Source organism: Pagrus pagrus (assembly GCF_965226575.1).
Source record: "Pagrus pagrus genome assembly, chromosome: 17".
Classification (NCBI taxonomy): domain Eukaryota; kingdom Metazoa; phylum Chordata; class Actinopteri; order Spariformes; family Sparidae; genus Pagrus; species Pagrus pagrus.
The window spans coordinates 115001-128985 of NC_140201.1; the positions used below are offsets into that span (position 1 = coordinate 115001).

The following is a 13985-nucleotide window of genomic DNA, read 5'->3' on the forward strand; positions in this document are numbered from 1 at the left end:
AATGGGGAAATTTGTTTGCTACAGCAGCCAAAGGACAGAATATTACAAAAAAACAATAACAATAGCCAAAAATTAACAATATAATTTATATATAAAGGTAAGAAAAAGAATTGACTTGTATATACATATAAACATGATATTGTACAAAATTAAGCAGTGAATTTTTATTTACAAAATAAATAACAAATAATAAATATTGGTATTAAGAAAATTGACCAGACAGAATAGTCGTATTTCACAGTACAGAGTGCGGTCTGTTGGGAGCAGTGCTGATTGTAGAGTCTGACCGCAGCAGGAAGGAAGGACCTGTGATACCTCTCCTTCACACACTTGGACCTGTGATACCTCTCCTTCACACACTTGGACCTGCGATACCTCTCCTTCAGACACTTGGACCTGCGATACCTCTCCTTCACACACTTGGACCTGCGATACCTCTCCTTCACACACTTGGACCTGCGATACCTCTCCTTCAGACACTTGGACCTGCGATACCTCTCCTTCACACACTCGGACCTGCGATACCTCTCCTTCACACACTTGGACCTGCGATACCTCTCCTTCAGACACTCGGACCTGCGATACCTCTCCTTCACACACTCGGACCTGCGATACCTCTCCTTCACACACTTGGACCTGCGGTACCTCTCCTTCACACACTTGGACCTGCGGTACCTCTCCTTCACACACTTGGACCTGTGATACCTCTCCTTCAGACACTTGGACCTGCGGTACCTCTCCTTCACCCACTTGGACCTGCGGTACCTCTCCTTCACACACTTGGACCTGCGGTACCTCTCCTTCACACACTTGGGGTGTATCAGTCTGTCGCTGAAGGAGCTGACCAGTGCTGTGATAGTGACCTGCAGGGGGCGGGACTCCTTCACCAGCAGCGATGACAGCTTGTCCATCATCCTGCTCTCTCCCACCTGCACTGGGTCAAGAGGGCCTTCCAGGATGGAGCTGGCCTTCTTGATAAGTTTATCAAGTCTCCTCCTGCCTGCTGCCGAGATGCTGCTGCTCCAGCAGACTACACCATAGAAAATGGCTGATGCCACCACAGAGTCATAGAAAGAAGTCAAAAGTGCCCCCTGCACCCCAAAGGACCTGAGCTTCCTCAGCAGATGGAGTCTGCTCTGACCTTTCTTATAGGTTGCTGCAGTGTGATCAGTCCAGTCCAGTTTATTGTTCAGGTGAACTACCAGGTACAGGGTTTCCCCCAGAAAACTTGTTAAGCCCGGTGGTAGGGTGGCCCACCAGCGGCCCACCGGTGCCCAAGTGTGTTTTTTTGTGTCAGGGGCCTGACCCTGACCATTGACTGATGGCAGCGCCCTATAGGTAACAGATTCATTAATGGAGTAGTAGAATTTAGAAGGAGTGACTCCATAAGGCTTTAAGATCAATGTTAAAAGTTGACTGGAAATTTGAAAATATTATCATTATCATGTGTTATTATAAGACATTTATGTAACACCAGGTCTTACAGATTGCACTCTTGAAATGCTGTTCAACCAACCACAAAAATAAATAAATAATAAAAATACTATTTAGATAAATAATATCAACTGTCTGCACTAAAAACTAAAAAACAACTGCCTGGTGTCTCCAGAGATTTTTATTTTTTTCCTCAGAGATTTTTCCAATCTGGAGTCACGTGAACATGACCACGCGTCTGTTTCCAGTCAGTCGTCATGGAAACGTGACAATCTACCAAAGATACTCTGTAATCTACTGTTTGGACCAGAGAAAACAAACGTGTGTAAACGTGAACCGCACGAGCTGAAAAATGAAACACTGGGTCATTTACACATCTGGTGAAAGCACCTCGGCTCACAGAAGTCCGGAGCTCTGACGCTGCAGGGGACGACGTGCTAACAGCTAACAGCTACTAGCCGCTGCAGCAGCTGGCTGAGCCTCTAGAGCCGCGGCTCGGCTCACGTTAACGGCTACGAGGTCGATGTCGACTTGGTGCATTCCTCTCGGTCAGCTGGTGAAGCGGCGGTCTGATAGCATGATGTCCGTGACATGTCCCGTTATGCGCGACGAAGTTGTGACATTGTCAGGTGATGAAAAAGACACCTGATCACGTGTTGATGGAGCGCAAAAACTGATTTAAAAAAAAAGAAATAAACGATGCTTAGCCTGGCAGGGGGGCAAGTAAGACCTGGCAGCCCGCCAGGCTTATAATACACTGGGGGAAACCCTGAGGTACTTGTAAGATGTCATCATCTCAATGTCCGTTCCCAGGATGTTCACCTGTGTGCAGGGTTGTTTGCGCCTGCGGAAATCCACCACCAGCTCTTTGGTCTTCCCGGCGTTGAGCTGGAGGTGGTTCCGCTGGCACCAGTCCACAAAGTCCTTAATAAGTTCTCTGTAGGCTCTGTCTGAAGGACGGGGGTGATGTGGTCACGGGTTGGGAGTGGGTGAGCAGGCCAGCAGCAGAGTTCTGGATATGTTGGAGTTTTTTGAGTATTGTGGATGATGTACCATAGAGGATGCCATTGCAGTAATCCAGTCTGGAAGTGATGAATGCTTGGATGAGAGTTTCTGCAGACATGAGGGAGAGTGAAGGACAGAGGTGGGGGATGTTTTTGAAGTGAAAGAGGGTGTTTTGGTGACGTGTTTTACATGTTGCTCGAAGGAGAGGGTTTGATCAAAGATGACAACTAGGTTTCAGATGTGAGGGAGCCATCAATGTTGAGGGAGAAGTTGAGGGGGGCTTTGTGTGAGTTTTAGGTCCAATAATGATGATTTATCACAGTTCAGTTTGAGGAAGTTGGTTTGAAGCCAGGATTTTATTTCCATGATTCAGTCCGTCAGGGTTGAGTGAGTGGCAGTGGGGATTCCTTTGGTGGAGATGTAGAGCTGGATGTCATCTGCGAAGCGGTCAGACTGAAGTCCATGATGGCAAATTATGTTACCAAGGGGGAGCATGTACAGGGTGAAGAGGAGGGAGCCAAGAACTGAACCTTTGGGAACACCGTGGAAGAGGGGAGCAGTGGGGGTTTTGCAGTTATTGATGCTGATGAATTGGTGCCTGTTGGTGAGGTAAGATTTGAACTAGGAGAGGCCGTGCCATGATATTAAAGATGGATTCGAGGCAGGTGAGAAGGGTTGAGTGGTTGATGGTGTTGAAAGCCACACTGAGGATCAAGCAGGATGAGAATGTTGATGTTGTCGCTATCAGAGAAGAGGAGAAGGTCGTTTGTTATTTTGAGCAGGGGTGTTTCAGTACTGTGTTTGGACCAGAAACCAGATAAGAATTATTCGTTGAGGTTATAGTCTGAGAGATGGGACTTGAGTTGGAGGGCAACAGTACTTTCCAGTATTTTGTGCAGAAAGGGGAGGTTGGACATATGTAGTTCTAGGTCTGTAGTTGTTTGGGATGTCAGGGTTTAGTCCAGGTTGTTTTGAGTAGGGGGTGACAGAGGCCAGTTAGAGAGCGCATGGAGCCAGTGGATAGGGAGCAGTTGACTGTTGTGATAATGAGCGGGAATAGGGTGGGAAGGCAGGCCTAGAGAAGTCTGGAGGGGATGGAGTCCAGAAGGCAGGGTGAAGGTTTCATTCCCACCCTGAGGTCAGAGAGGGCTGTAGGGGAGACGGGGGAGAACTAAGACAGGGGCTGGCAGGTTAAAGGGGGTCAGATGAGGGGATGGGGGGCAAGTGAAGGAGTGGCCAGCTTGTTGTTTTTTACTCAAATTAATCTTGAAACACAAAATGACAACAAACAGCCCTGAGCTGGCAGTCTGGACAGAGCCTCTGGTGTCCAGGTTTTCCACAATGTTTTTGAAAGGACTGATTTCTGTAATTTATGAACACATCTGTCCTTTACCTGGAAAACCTACCCTATAGAGGAGCACCGGCATCCCGGAAAACCTGGAATTATTTAATACTGCAGCCTTCCAGGCATGGACAAGTCCTGGAGAAGTATCCTCAAAACACCTGCGTTATTGTGAAACACAGAGACCTGGAATCCTGGAGAACCTGAAGGGTTTCCTCGAGAACAGCTGATTATTGATAACTCCAATAAATGTTTGTATATGGAGTCAGATGTTCTCCATTCAGAGTTAGAGAGTACTCATGGATGTAACGGATTACTTTGATACTGCAGGATATTCTCTAAAGAGTCTTTACCTGTTCATGTGTTTACATGTTTACGTGGCCACGTGTTTATATGCTCACGTGTTTCCGTTTACATGTTTACGTGTTCTCGTGTTAACATGTTTACGTGTTCACGTATTCACGTGTTCACATGTTCACATGTTTACGTGTTTATATGTTTACATGTTTACGTGTTCTTGTGTTTACATGCTCACGTGTTTACGTTTACATGTTTACGTGTTAACATGTTTACGTGTTCACATGTTCACATGTTTACGTGTTTATGTTTACATGTTTACGTGTTCTTGTGTTTACATGTTCACGTGTTTACATGTTTACATGTTAATGTGTTCACATGTTTACGTGTTCTCATGTTCACATGTTTACGTGTTCATGTGTTTACATGTTACCGTGTTTACATGTTTACGTGTTTATATGTTTACATGACCATGTGAACATGTAAACAGAGAAAGATTTGATCTCTGACCTCTCCACAGGAAGTTACATCAGCAGTTTGAGCTCTATAAGGACCAGGTGAAGAAGCTGGGGGAGGAGTCTCAGGTCGCACAGACGGCGAGGGCGGAGTCTCCCACCTGCGGCGTGTGTCAAAAGACCAAGTTTGCCGACGGCTGCGGCCGCGCCTGCTGCTACTGTCAGAGCCGCTTCTGCGCCCGCTGCGGGGGGCGTGTCCCTCTGAGAGCCAATAAGGTCAGTGTGTTTGTGTGTGGGGGGGGTGACAGGTAACATATAGAGAGACAGGTTATATATAGAGAGAGACAGGTTATATAGAGAGACAGGTTATATATAGAGAGGCAGGTTATATATAGAGAGACAGGTTATATATAGAGAGAGACAGGTTATATATAGAGAGAAGCAGGTTATATATAGAGAGACAGGTTATACATAGAGAGAGACAGGTTATATAGAGAGAAGCAGGTTATATATAGAGAGACAGGTTATATATAGAGAAGCAGGTTATATATAGAGAGACAGGTTATATATAGATAGAGACAGGTTATATATAGAGAGACAGGTTATATATAGAGAGAGACAGGTTATATATAGAGAGGCAGGTTATAGAGAGAGACAGGTTATAGAGAGAGACAGGTTATATATAGAGAGACAGGTTATATATAGAGACAGGTTATATATAGAGAGACAGGTTATATATAGAGAGACAGGTTATATATAGAGAGGCAGGTTATAGAGAGAGACAGGTTATATATAGAGAGACAGGTTATATATAGAGAGAGACAGGTTATATATAGAGAGGCAGGTTATATATATAGAGAGACAGGTTATATATAGAGAGACAGGTTATAGAGAGAGACAGGTTATATATAGAGAGACAGGTTATATATAGAGAGAGACAGGTTATATATAGAGACAGGTTATATATAGAGAGACAGGTTATATATAGAGAGAGACAGGTTATATATAGAGAGGCAGGTTATAGAGAGAGACAGGTTATATATAGAGAGACAGGTTATAGAGAGAGACAGGTTATATATAGAGAGACAGGTTATATATAGAGAGAGACAGGTTATATATAGAGAGGCAGGTTATATATATAGAGAGACAGGTTATATATAGAGAGACAGGTTATAGAGAGAGACAGGTTATATATAGAGAGACAGGTTATATATAGAGAGACAGGTTATAGAGAGAGACAGGTTATATATAGAGAGAGACAGGTTATATATAGAGAGGCAGGTTATATAGAGAGACAGGTTATATATAGAGAGAGACAGGTTATATATAAGGAGACAGGTTATAGAGAGAGACAGGTTATATATAGAGAGACAGGTTATATATAGAGAGAGACAGGTTATATATAGAGAGGCAGGTTATATAGAGAGACAGGTTATATATAGAGAGGCAGGTTATAGAGAGAGAGACAGGTTATAGAGAGAGACACACCTGGACTCTACAGACATAGAACACACACACAGCTACACATATTTAGGACTAAACATCACATCGACGGTAAACTTCAATCTGGCCATTAAAGATCTGCGAGACAAGGGCAGAAGAGCTTTCTGGACTATAAAAATACCTCAAACATGGACACACCTGTCAAAATCTGGATCAAAATATTTAAATCCATAATTGAATCAATTATATTGTATGGTAGTGAAGTGTGGGGCCCTCTCATGAACCAAGACTTTGAAAAAATGGGACAAACACCCAATGGAAAGCCTGCACACAGAGATCTGCAAAAGCATCCTCAGAGTCCACAGGAACACCCCCAACAACGGATGCAGAGCTGAATTAGGCCAGTTTCCCCTGTTGGATCCAAAAAAGAGCTTTAAAACTCGATCAACACCTCAAATCCAGCGAGCCCGGCTCCTACCACTACAATGCCAAGAGGAGAGCAAAGACGGGAGTCCCCTCAGCCAGCTGGTCCAGAGGCTCAGCTCCAACAGCACCGGACACCAAGACCGCCCTCACACAATCCGGCCCCACCAAGTTATAGCAAAAGAAAAAGATAATTACATCAACTATTGGACATCTACAACCAAAACCCAAAGCAAACTCCAATGCTATTTGACCCTAAACAGACAATACTCCATGGCAGAACACCTGAGCTCTGGTACCGACCCGAGACTGAGGAGAACGTTGACTACGTACAGACTCTGCAGCCACAGCCGGGCCCTGGAGAGTGGCCGGCACAGACAGACGTGGCTGCCCAGAGAGGAGCGGCTGTGTCGGCTCGGTCCACACAGACACTTCCTGCTGCACTGTGACACACACAGACATCAGAACACAACTCTACAACAACATCACACACAACCACAAAGTTACACAAACTCCCAGACACAGAACAAATACATCATCTGCTGGGAGAGAAAAGAGCCACTGCTGCAGACGCAGCAAGAGACGTTAGTGCTGCCACAGAAGAAGAGAAGCTGCCAACACCTGACATGATCTCCTCCACCTACCTGCACACTGATACACACACACTTTTTTTTTCTTTATTAATTTATTTGTTTTATTATTATTATTACTATTATTATTATTATTATTATTATTACTATTATTATTGTTATTATCATTATTAATTATATATGTATTATTTATTCTGTAATCTTTTACTTTGACAATACTGTATATTGTGTTTTGATGCTTTGGCAAAATTGTTGAAACTTTCATGCCAATAAAGCCCCTTTGAATTTGAATTTGAATTTGAATTTGAATTTGACAGGTTATAGATAGAGACAGGTTAGTGCTGCAGCAGACCAGGGGCCTCATGTATCAATGTTGGGTACGCACAAAAACGTGGCGTACGTCATTTTCCACGCCAACGTTCAGATGTATCAAAAGTGAAATGACAGTGGAAATGTGCGGTGCCCCACGCCAGCTTCATGGCTGGCGTACGCACGTTTCTACAGCTATTGTTCCTTTGGCGACACTTTGAGGTGATGCTGGGAAACTGTTAATTATGTGAAAACAATCTGTCCTCAGAGTAATGTGCACATCAGAGACACGGACAATTAACACACACGTGTTTGCAATCATATGGATCATAAATCATAAATCATAAAAGCATGCGCAAAGTGATTAAACAATGCCATTAACAATGGCGGCCTTGGCCTTGTTAGAAGATATCGCAAATGGTAATATCGGACGTGAGAGGGTGTTTAGAGGGAAGATGTGTTGGCAAATGACGACAACTGGCTCATGAGTCGTTTTAGGTTGCCGAGGCCAGTGTTACTGGAGATGTGCGCAGAGCTGCAGCCGGTCCTAGAACGACACACAGCCAGGAGCCAGGGGTTGTCCGAGCCCACACAGGTGCCGACCACTCTGGGGTTCCTGCAGCAGGAGCCTTCCAGAGGGAACTGGCCGACCGGTCAGGAGTGTGCCAGTCCACTCTGAGCCGAGCCATGCCAGCTGTGTGGGACGGGATCATAAGAATGTCATCCAGGTACATCAAATTCCCATACAATGCTGTTGAACAGGCCAACATTAAAGCGCAGTTTGCAGCAAGAGCCGGTTTCCCTGATGTAATCGGAGCTATTGACTGCACACATGTTGCTATAAAAGCGCCATCACGGTGAATTTGTTTTCGTCAACAGGAAACATTTTCATTCAATTAATGTTCAAATAATATGTGATGCGCAAATGCAGCTCACCAACATCGTGGCAAGGTGGCCTGGTTCAACGCATGACTCGTTCATTCTTACCAACAGCATGGTTGGTAACAGGCTGGAGGCTGGCACGGTGCGCGATGGGTGGCTTCTCGTTGAGTAAATCCGTTTAATAGCCCCCGAATGTAAACCAGCACAATGCCCATTTGGGCACGTGCATTCAAATATGTGCATTTGTTTTTCCCTGGTGAAAATAGAGCGGCAGAGCATCTAACAAGCCCTTTATTGTCTCGTTGTGTTCAGTATTTGTGTCATTAAACTCGTGCGTAAAGTTGGAGATGTCACACTGCAGTAGCCACGGCGCACTTCTGCAGTCATTAATATAAATGTGATCAGTCTCGTCAATCCTTGTAATGAAGTTGTTTTGTCCCTCTGTTTGTTTCCCACTAACGGTGGCACTTATATATATTATTTCTTTTGAAAAAAGTAATAGTGATTCAATCAAGTGGTGCATGAACAAAGGAAACTAAATTTCACGTTATTTGGCAGAAATCCTCCGCTTCACCTCCACCTTCACGTCCGACCATTTTTTATTTTTAATTTCAGTGAGTGTGCGCTGCTCTGACCCCACAATGTTCACTGCCTCACACACACGCTCCCATTCACGTTTCTTTTTTTCTTTTATTAAATGAAGTCTTTTCGACTTCATTTAATAGCGTTTTGAGCTCAGACTCGGTGAAGTTGCGCTTCTTCCCTTTACTCATGGTGTAAATCTGATGGTGCAGAGAGGGGAATCCCCGGTGCAGGCCCTATTTATTTAATTTGCATATTTAAATGAGGGCGTGGACAGGGAGGAGTTTAGCACTTCTACATGTGCGCTCAATTCCACGTTGATTGGGATGTACAAAGGAAAAGTGCTTGGATCGATGCATACGCACACTTTGATACATCTGATTTCTTTTGTGCGTTTCTGGATTCCAGCGTACGCCATGTTTCAGTAGGAAATCCACGCAAGTCTTAGTACATGAGGCCCCAGGTGAGCTGACGATCTGACTCCGCTCATCAGGCTCCTGGTCACAGGTGGTCACCAGAGGGCGCCACATGTTGGATCAGTGAGCTGCTGTCAGCAGTGTGACAAGAGGAAGCAGCCTACCAAAATAAAACAGAGATAGGACGGTCATCATGACTCTGAAAATAAACACAACTAAAGTCATTGATGAATAAATAGACTAAATATGAATATGATTGTGTTTCAGGAGATGTTAAATAATCAGTTAATGATTTTAAAAAGTAAACAAGCATCACATGTGTTATTAATAAATCATATTTGTGTGTTTCAGGTGATGTGGGTCTGTAACGTGTGCAGGAGGAAGCAGGAGATTCTCACTCAGTCGGGGGAGTTTTACTCCGTCGATCACAGCTCACACGGGGTTCCATACCCGCCAATGCAGGGGCCACCAGGAGCCATGGGGTCCCTGAGCAACGGAGCCCCTGAGCGGTCAGTAGAACCCAGCAGAACCCAGTAGAACCCAGGTGTCACATCTCATCCTTCATCAGTCCTTCAGCTGATCACATGACTGAAGTGACGCACTGAGGTCATGTGATGACAAGCAGACCATCTCTGTGACAACAGAGCAGACTGAAGAAGAGCGCTGGCTGAAAGAGTTTTTATTTTTATTTTACGTTTGAATCAAAAAGTTAAGAAAAACTTGTTCTGTCAGAACATCTGAATCATGAAGCTTCACTCACAGCCTCAACTTCAGTTACACATTGAACAAAATACTCAGTTACTCATGTAACAGAAGTACATAAGTATTATCAACAAAAAGTATCACAGGATGAAGTACTCAGAATGTGTGTTACTGTAGTATTAAAAATATTCAGGAGCTCATTTAACTGCTGAGTACTTCTACATACTTCCTGTTATAGTATTTTATTCATTTATAAAGTAACTGTAGTGGAGTACAAGTACAAAGTATCATCAAGTCAGTTATTTATCGTTGTTGTTGTTGTTGTTGTTGTGAGCTCCTCATTACACTGAATATAAACAAACTCAGGTGTATCTGACAGGTGAGCTGGACAAAAAACCTGAAACAAATCTTAAATCATTAAAACAAATTCTTTGATAAATGTCTTATTTTGTTGCCGTGACAACAGTTGGTGTTGTATCTGTTCATTGATGGTTCATGTTTGTGTATGTGTGTGTGTGTGTGTGTGTGTGTGTGCACGTGTGTGTGTGTGTCCCAGCCCACAGTCTGCTGTAATCAGATTACCACATGAATAATCCTGCAGCTCAGAGGGAATTACTGCTAAATACAGCAGCACTCTAACACACACAGGCTAACAGAGGCTAACACACACAGGCTAACAGAGGCTAACACACACAGGCTAACTCACACAGGCTTAAAACACACAGGCTAACAGAGGTTAACACATCTAACAACACACACGCTAACGCCAGAGGCATGAGGGGGAGGGGCATGAATCAGAGTGGGCGGGGCTTCAGTTATGATCCAGATTCCAGTTATAAACCTGCTGAGTGTGTGTGTGTGTGTGTGTGTGTGTGTGGATTGATTGTCATTGATGTGACGCCTCAAACAGCCGACAGACAAACTGTAAGAACCTCTTCATGTTTCTCTTTAATTAATACTTAATCATTAATATATAATAATTAATCATTAATATTAACGTGTTTTCTGAGTTTGTGAGTAACTGAGTACATCTACTCAATTACTTGAGGTTTTCTGTTCCATTTATCTGAGCGCTGTAGTGACTCTTTAGGTTCAGATGGCTGATAATCAGATTAAAGTCGTTAATTATGAATAATATTCTGTTAATTAGTTATTTTCCTGTTGCTACTGGAGTTTATTTTGGTGATAATACTTTTCTCTATCAGAGTACTTCTGCTCAGCTGTGAAAGGCTGTTGCTTGGCAACAGTTACTAGAGGACACAAGGCTAATAATTCAAGTTAGCGAGCAGGTGACATGATGTCACAAACAGTCTGTATGAGATTCAGAGAATTTCTATTTTATCTCATTTATTTTTATTTCATTTTATTTTTGTCTTTGGACTCTCGCTGCTTCTGCTGTTTGTGCTCCTGTGTTGCTCTGTCAGATTTAATTTCTCCGATGAGGATCAACGAGACGACGGCGTTAAGGTGGTGAACAGGCAGCTAGGTCCCTCCCCTCCTCTCTGATTGGTCTGTTCTGTATTGTTGGCAGGAAGCCAAGCCCCTCTGGGTCATATTATGATGGTGGGGGGGGCAGGATGCCTCGCTCGCCCTCTGACCACGGTCGCATTCGCTCGCCACATGGCAACCATGGTAACGGGGAGGAGGAGCTTCGGGGCCGGAAGCGACCAATCAAAGACACTCGAGGCCGCTGGCACTCACAGGTGAGGTTATCTGTATTATAAGACCGGTCTGTGACGACGATGATGATGATGATGATGATGATGATGATGATTATGATGATGATCTCTGTCTCCTCAACTGATCCAGGACCACCCTCTGGACCAGGTTCAGGATGAGCGTGAGTGGAGGCGGCGGCAGGAGGAGGAGTTTCAGGCTCGTTACCGTAGCGACCCAAACCTGGCTCGTTACCCAGTGAAGCCACAGCCGAGCGAGGAGACCATGAGGATGTTGGCTCAGGTCGGCAGGGTTCGCCACCAACGCCGCCACAGTGATGTCTCCCTGGCAACAGCCGAGCCTGACCACCTGACCCTGAGACATGCAGGTAAGAACACACCTGATGACATCCTCTACAGGGAACAGAACCATCAACCTGGCGCTCCTGTCTGACTTCCTGTTTTGCTCTCAGCTCTCCATCAGACCCGGGTTCAGGGATTGGCTGGATCTGGAGGCCAGAGGTCAATGTCTGGGGACCGGGTAGCCAGTCACCTCAGCCCAACGTCTCCACGCCACAGCCCATTACCTCAGCAACACCTGGACCCGAGCTCCGCCCTCAAGAGGAAGCCAGCCTATGAGAGTGCAGCACAGAGGACGCGGATGGGGAAGATGCACGTGATTGGTAGCTTCAGCAGCTCAGAGGAGGAGCTAGTGACTACGCCTGAGTACACCAGCTGTGACGAGCCCGACAGTGAGTGGCTACATGCTAACTGCTATCTGCACGAGGCTAGGTGGCTACATGCTGCACGTGTGTTAACAAACAAGGAACACTGTTCTCAGTGTTCTACAGGAACAAACAGACAGCAGTAACACGTTAAAGGTAAAGAATGAAGGCTGGTGATGCAACAGGACAGAACTGATTTCATTTAAAAGATGAAACGTTCTGAAGGTCCTAGGATCTAACAGTTTGAGAGGAAACAGTGAGTGTGTGTTCTCTCGCTCTGACAGTAATTAGCTCAGAGTGATAATCTGCTTACAGATAAACTCTGTGTTCTCCTCCACACTGTTCACCTGCACCGCCTCTGACAGACACCAGGGGGTTCTCACTAGAACAAAATACTTATATTATGCAGTTTTGTTTGGCTCTACTTTGTTTTTTCTGCAAGGTTCCATCGTTCATGTTCTGAATGGTTCTAATATTGGTTAAAGGTGTTCTGTCACTGTTCAATAGGGTTCTTTTTTCATTCTACAGATTTCTTCCACAATATAGGGTTCCACATCTGCTCTCTGGTTCTTCAGGCTTTAATTCTGTGTGTTTCTTCTACTGTTCTATTGAGCTTCACCACAGGTCAACATGATTCAGCACATGGTCTATGTGGTTCTGTAGGGATTTATGGTTATTACGCTGCTCTACAGGATTCTGCTACAGTTAGATAAGGTTCTGTCTCTGTTCTATGTATCTCTTTGTAGTTTTATAGGGTTCTATGATCCATGTTCTGCATGGTTCTTATAGTGTTCTGTATGACATCACAATTCCTCCAGGGGTTCTGGAGATTCTCAATAATGTTCTTTTTTAGATTATAAGGTTAAGGTTCTGTTTTGGTTCCACAACGTTCTGATCCTCTGTAGGGTTCCACAACTCTTCTCTGTGGTTCTTGTTCTGTTCTGTGGGGTATCTGGAGTTCTGCTGCTCTATCTTACTGTTTCTGCTGCTGAGCGTGTTAAAGTTGCTGTGGGGCGTCTTTCAGGAAGTCAGGTGTTATTCTGCTCAGTTAATCCTCTGGCTCTGTGTCGTTGGACCAGAAGTCACCTAGTCACAGATTATGAGCTCTGATTGGCTCAGGGGGTTGTTGGCTCCTCCTCTCAGATCTTGAGGTGACGGAGCAGCTCAGAGTCTCTGCTGCTGCACTCCTGAAGACACCGAGAAACAAGAACCAGGAGAAAGTTCACAAGACTCTCAGCCCTGACCAGTCCAGGCCCAGAGAACCCTGCGGGCTCCCGGAGAACCTGGTTCTGATAATCAGACCCAGATTAGAACAGAACACATCTCCTGGCTGCTCCAGGCTGAATCTCAGCCGCCACTGTTGTTCAATTGGATTAAAAGAGGAGAGTTTGGATTATCCAGCCCGTCTCAGAAGTCATTGTGGAGACAAGAATAGAAACAAACTGCAAGAGGCAATGCAACTGTTGACCGACAAGACAGCCACATGTGTACGCACCTGACAGAGAACCATGGAGAACATCTCCACCTCTGCTGGATCCTTGGCCCATCAGGAGTTCTGATGACTTCTTGGTGATCTGCTGGATTTCTGCGGCTCTGATCTGGTGAAGAGGTGGGAGGGGAGGAGCAGGATCAAGGCTGTAATGTTGCCAACAACTTGGAAACCTCCACCAGCAACCACCTTGTTTGACCAGCCAGATCACTGTTAGACCTCCAAACTAACTGAGT

The 13985-nt window shown here is 44.8% G+C and overlaps 1 protein-coding gene across 13 annotated transcripts in view; it reads left to right on the top strand.

Moving 5' to 3' along the window:
* LOC311272257 (regulating synaptic membrane exocytosis protein 2-like) overlaps positions 1–13985 on the top strand; it is a 45756-nt gene that overhangs the window by 4356 nt on the left and 27415 nt on the right. For all 13 annotated transcript variants that reach the window (XR_014624545.1, XM_084378557.1, XM_084378565.1 and 10 more), the window contains 5 exons: positions 4599–4809; positions 9530–9687; positions 11412–11583; positions 11690–11924; positions 12009–12287. Coding sequence is in view for 12 of the 13 variants with exons in the window: in XM_084378557.1 (XP_084234683.1) it covers positions 4599–4809; positions 9530–9687; positions 11412–11583; positions 11690–11924; positions 12009–12287 (1055 nt within the window). In the remaining variant the exon portion in view is untranslated. The remainder of the gene's footprint in view (positions 1–4598; positions 4810–9529; positions 9688–11411; positions 11584–11689; positions 11925–12008; positions 12288–13985) is intronic.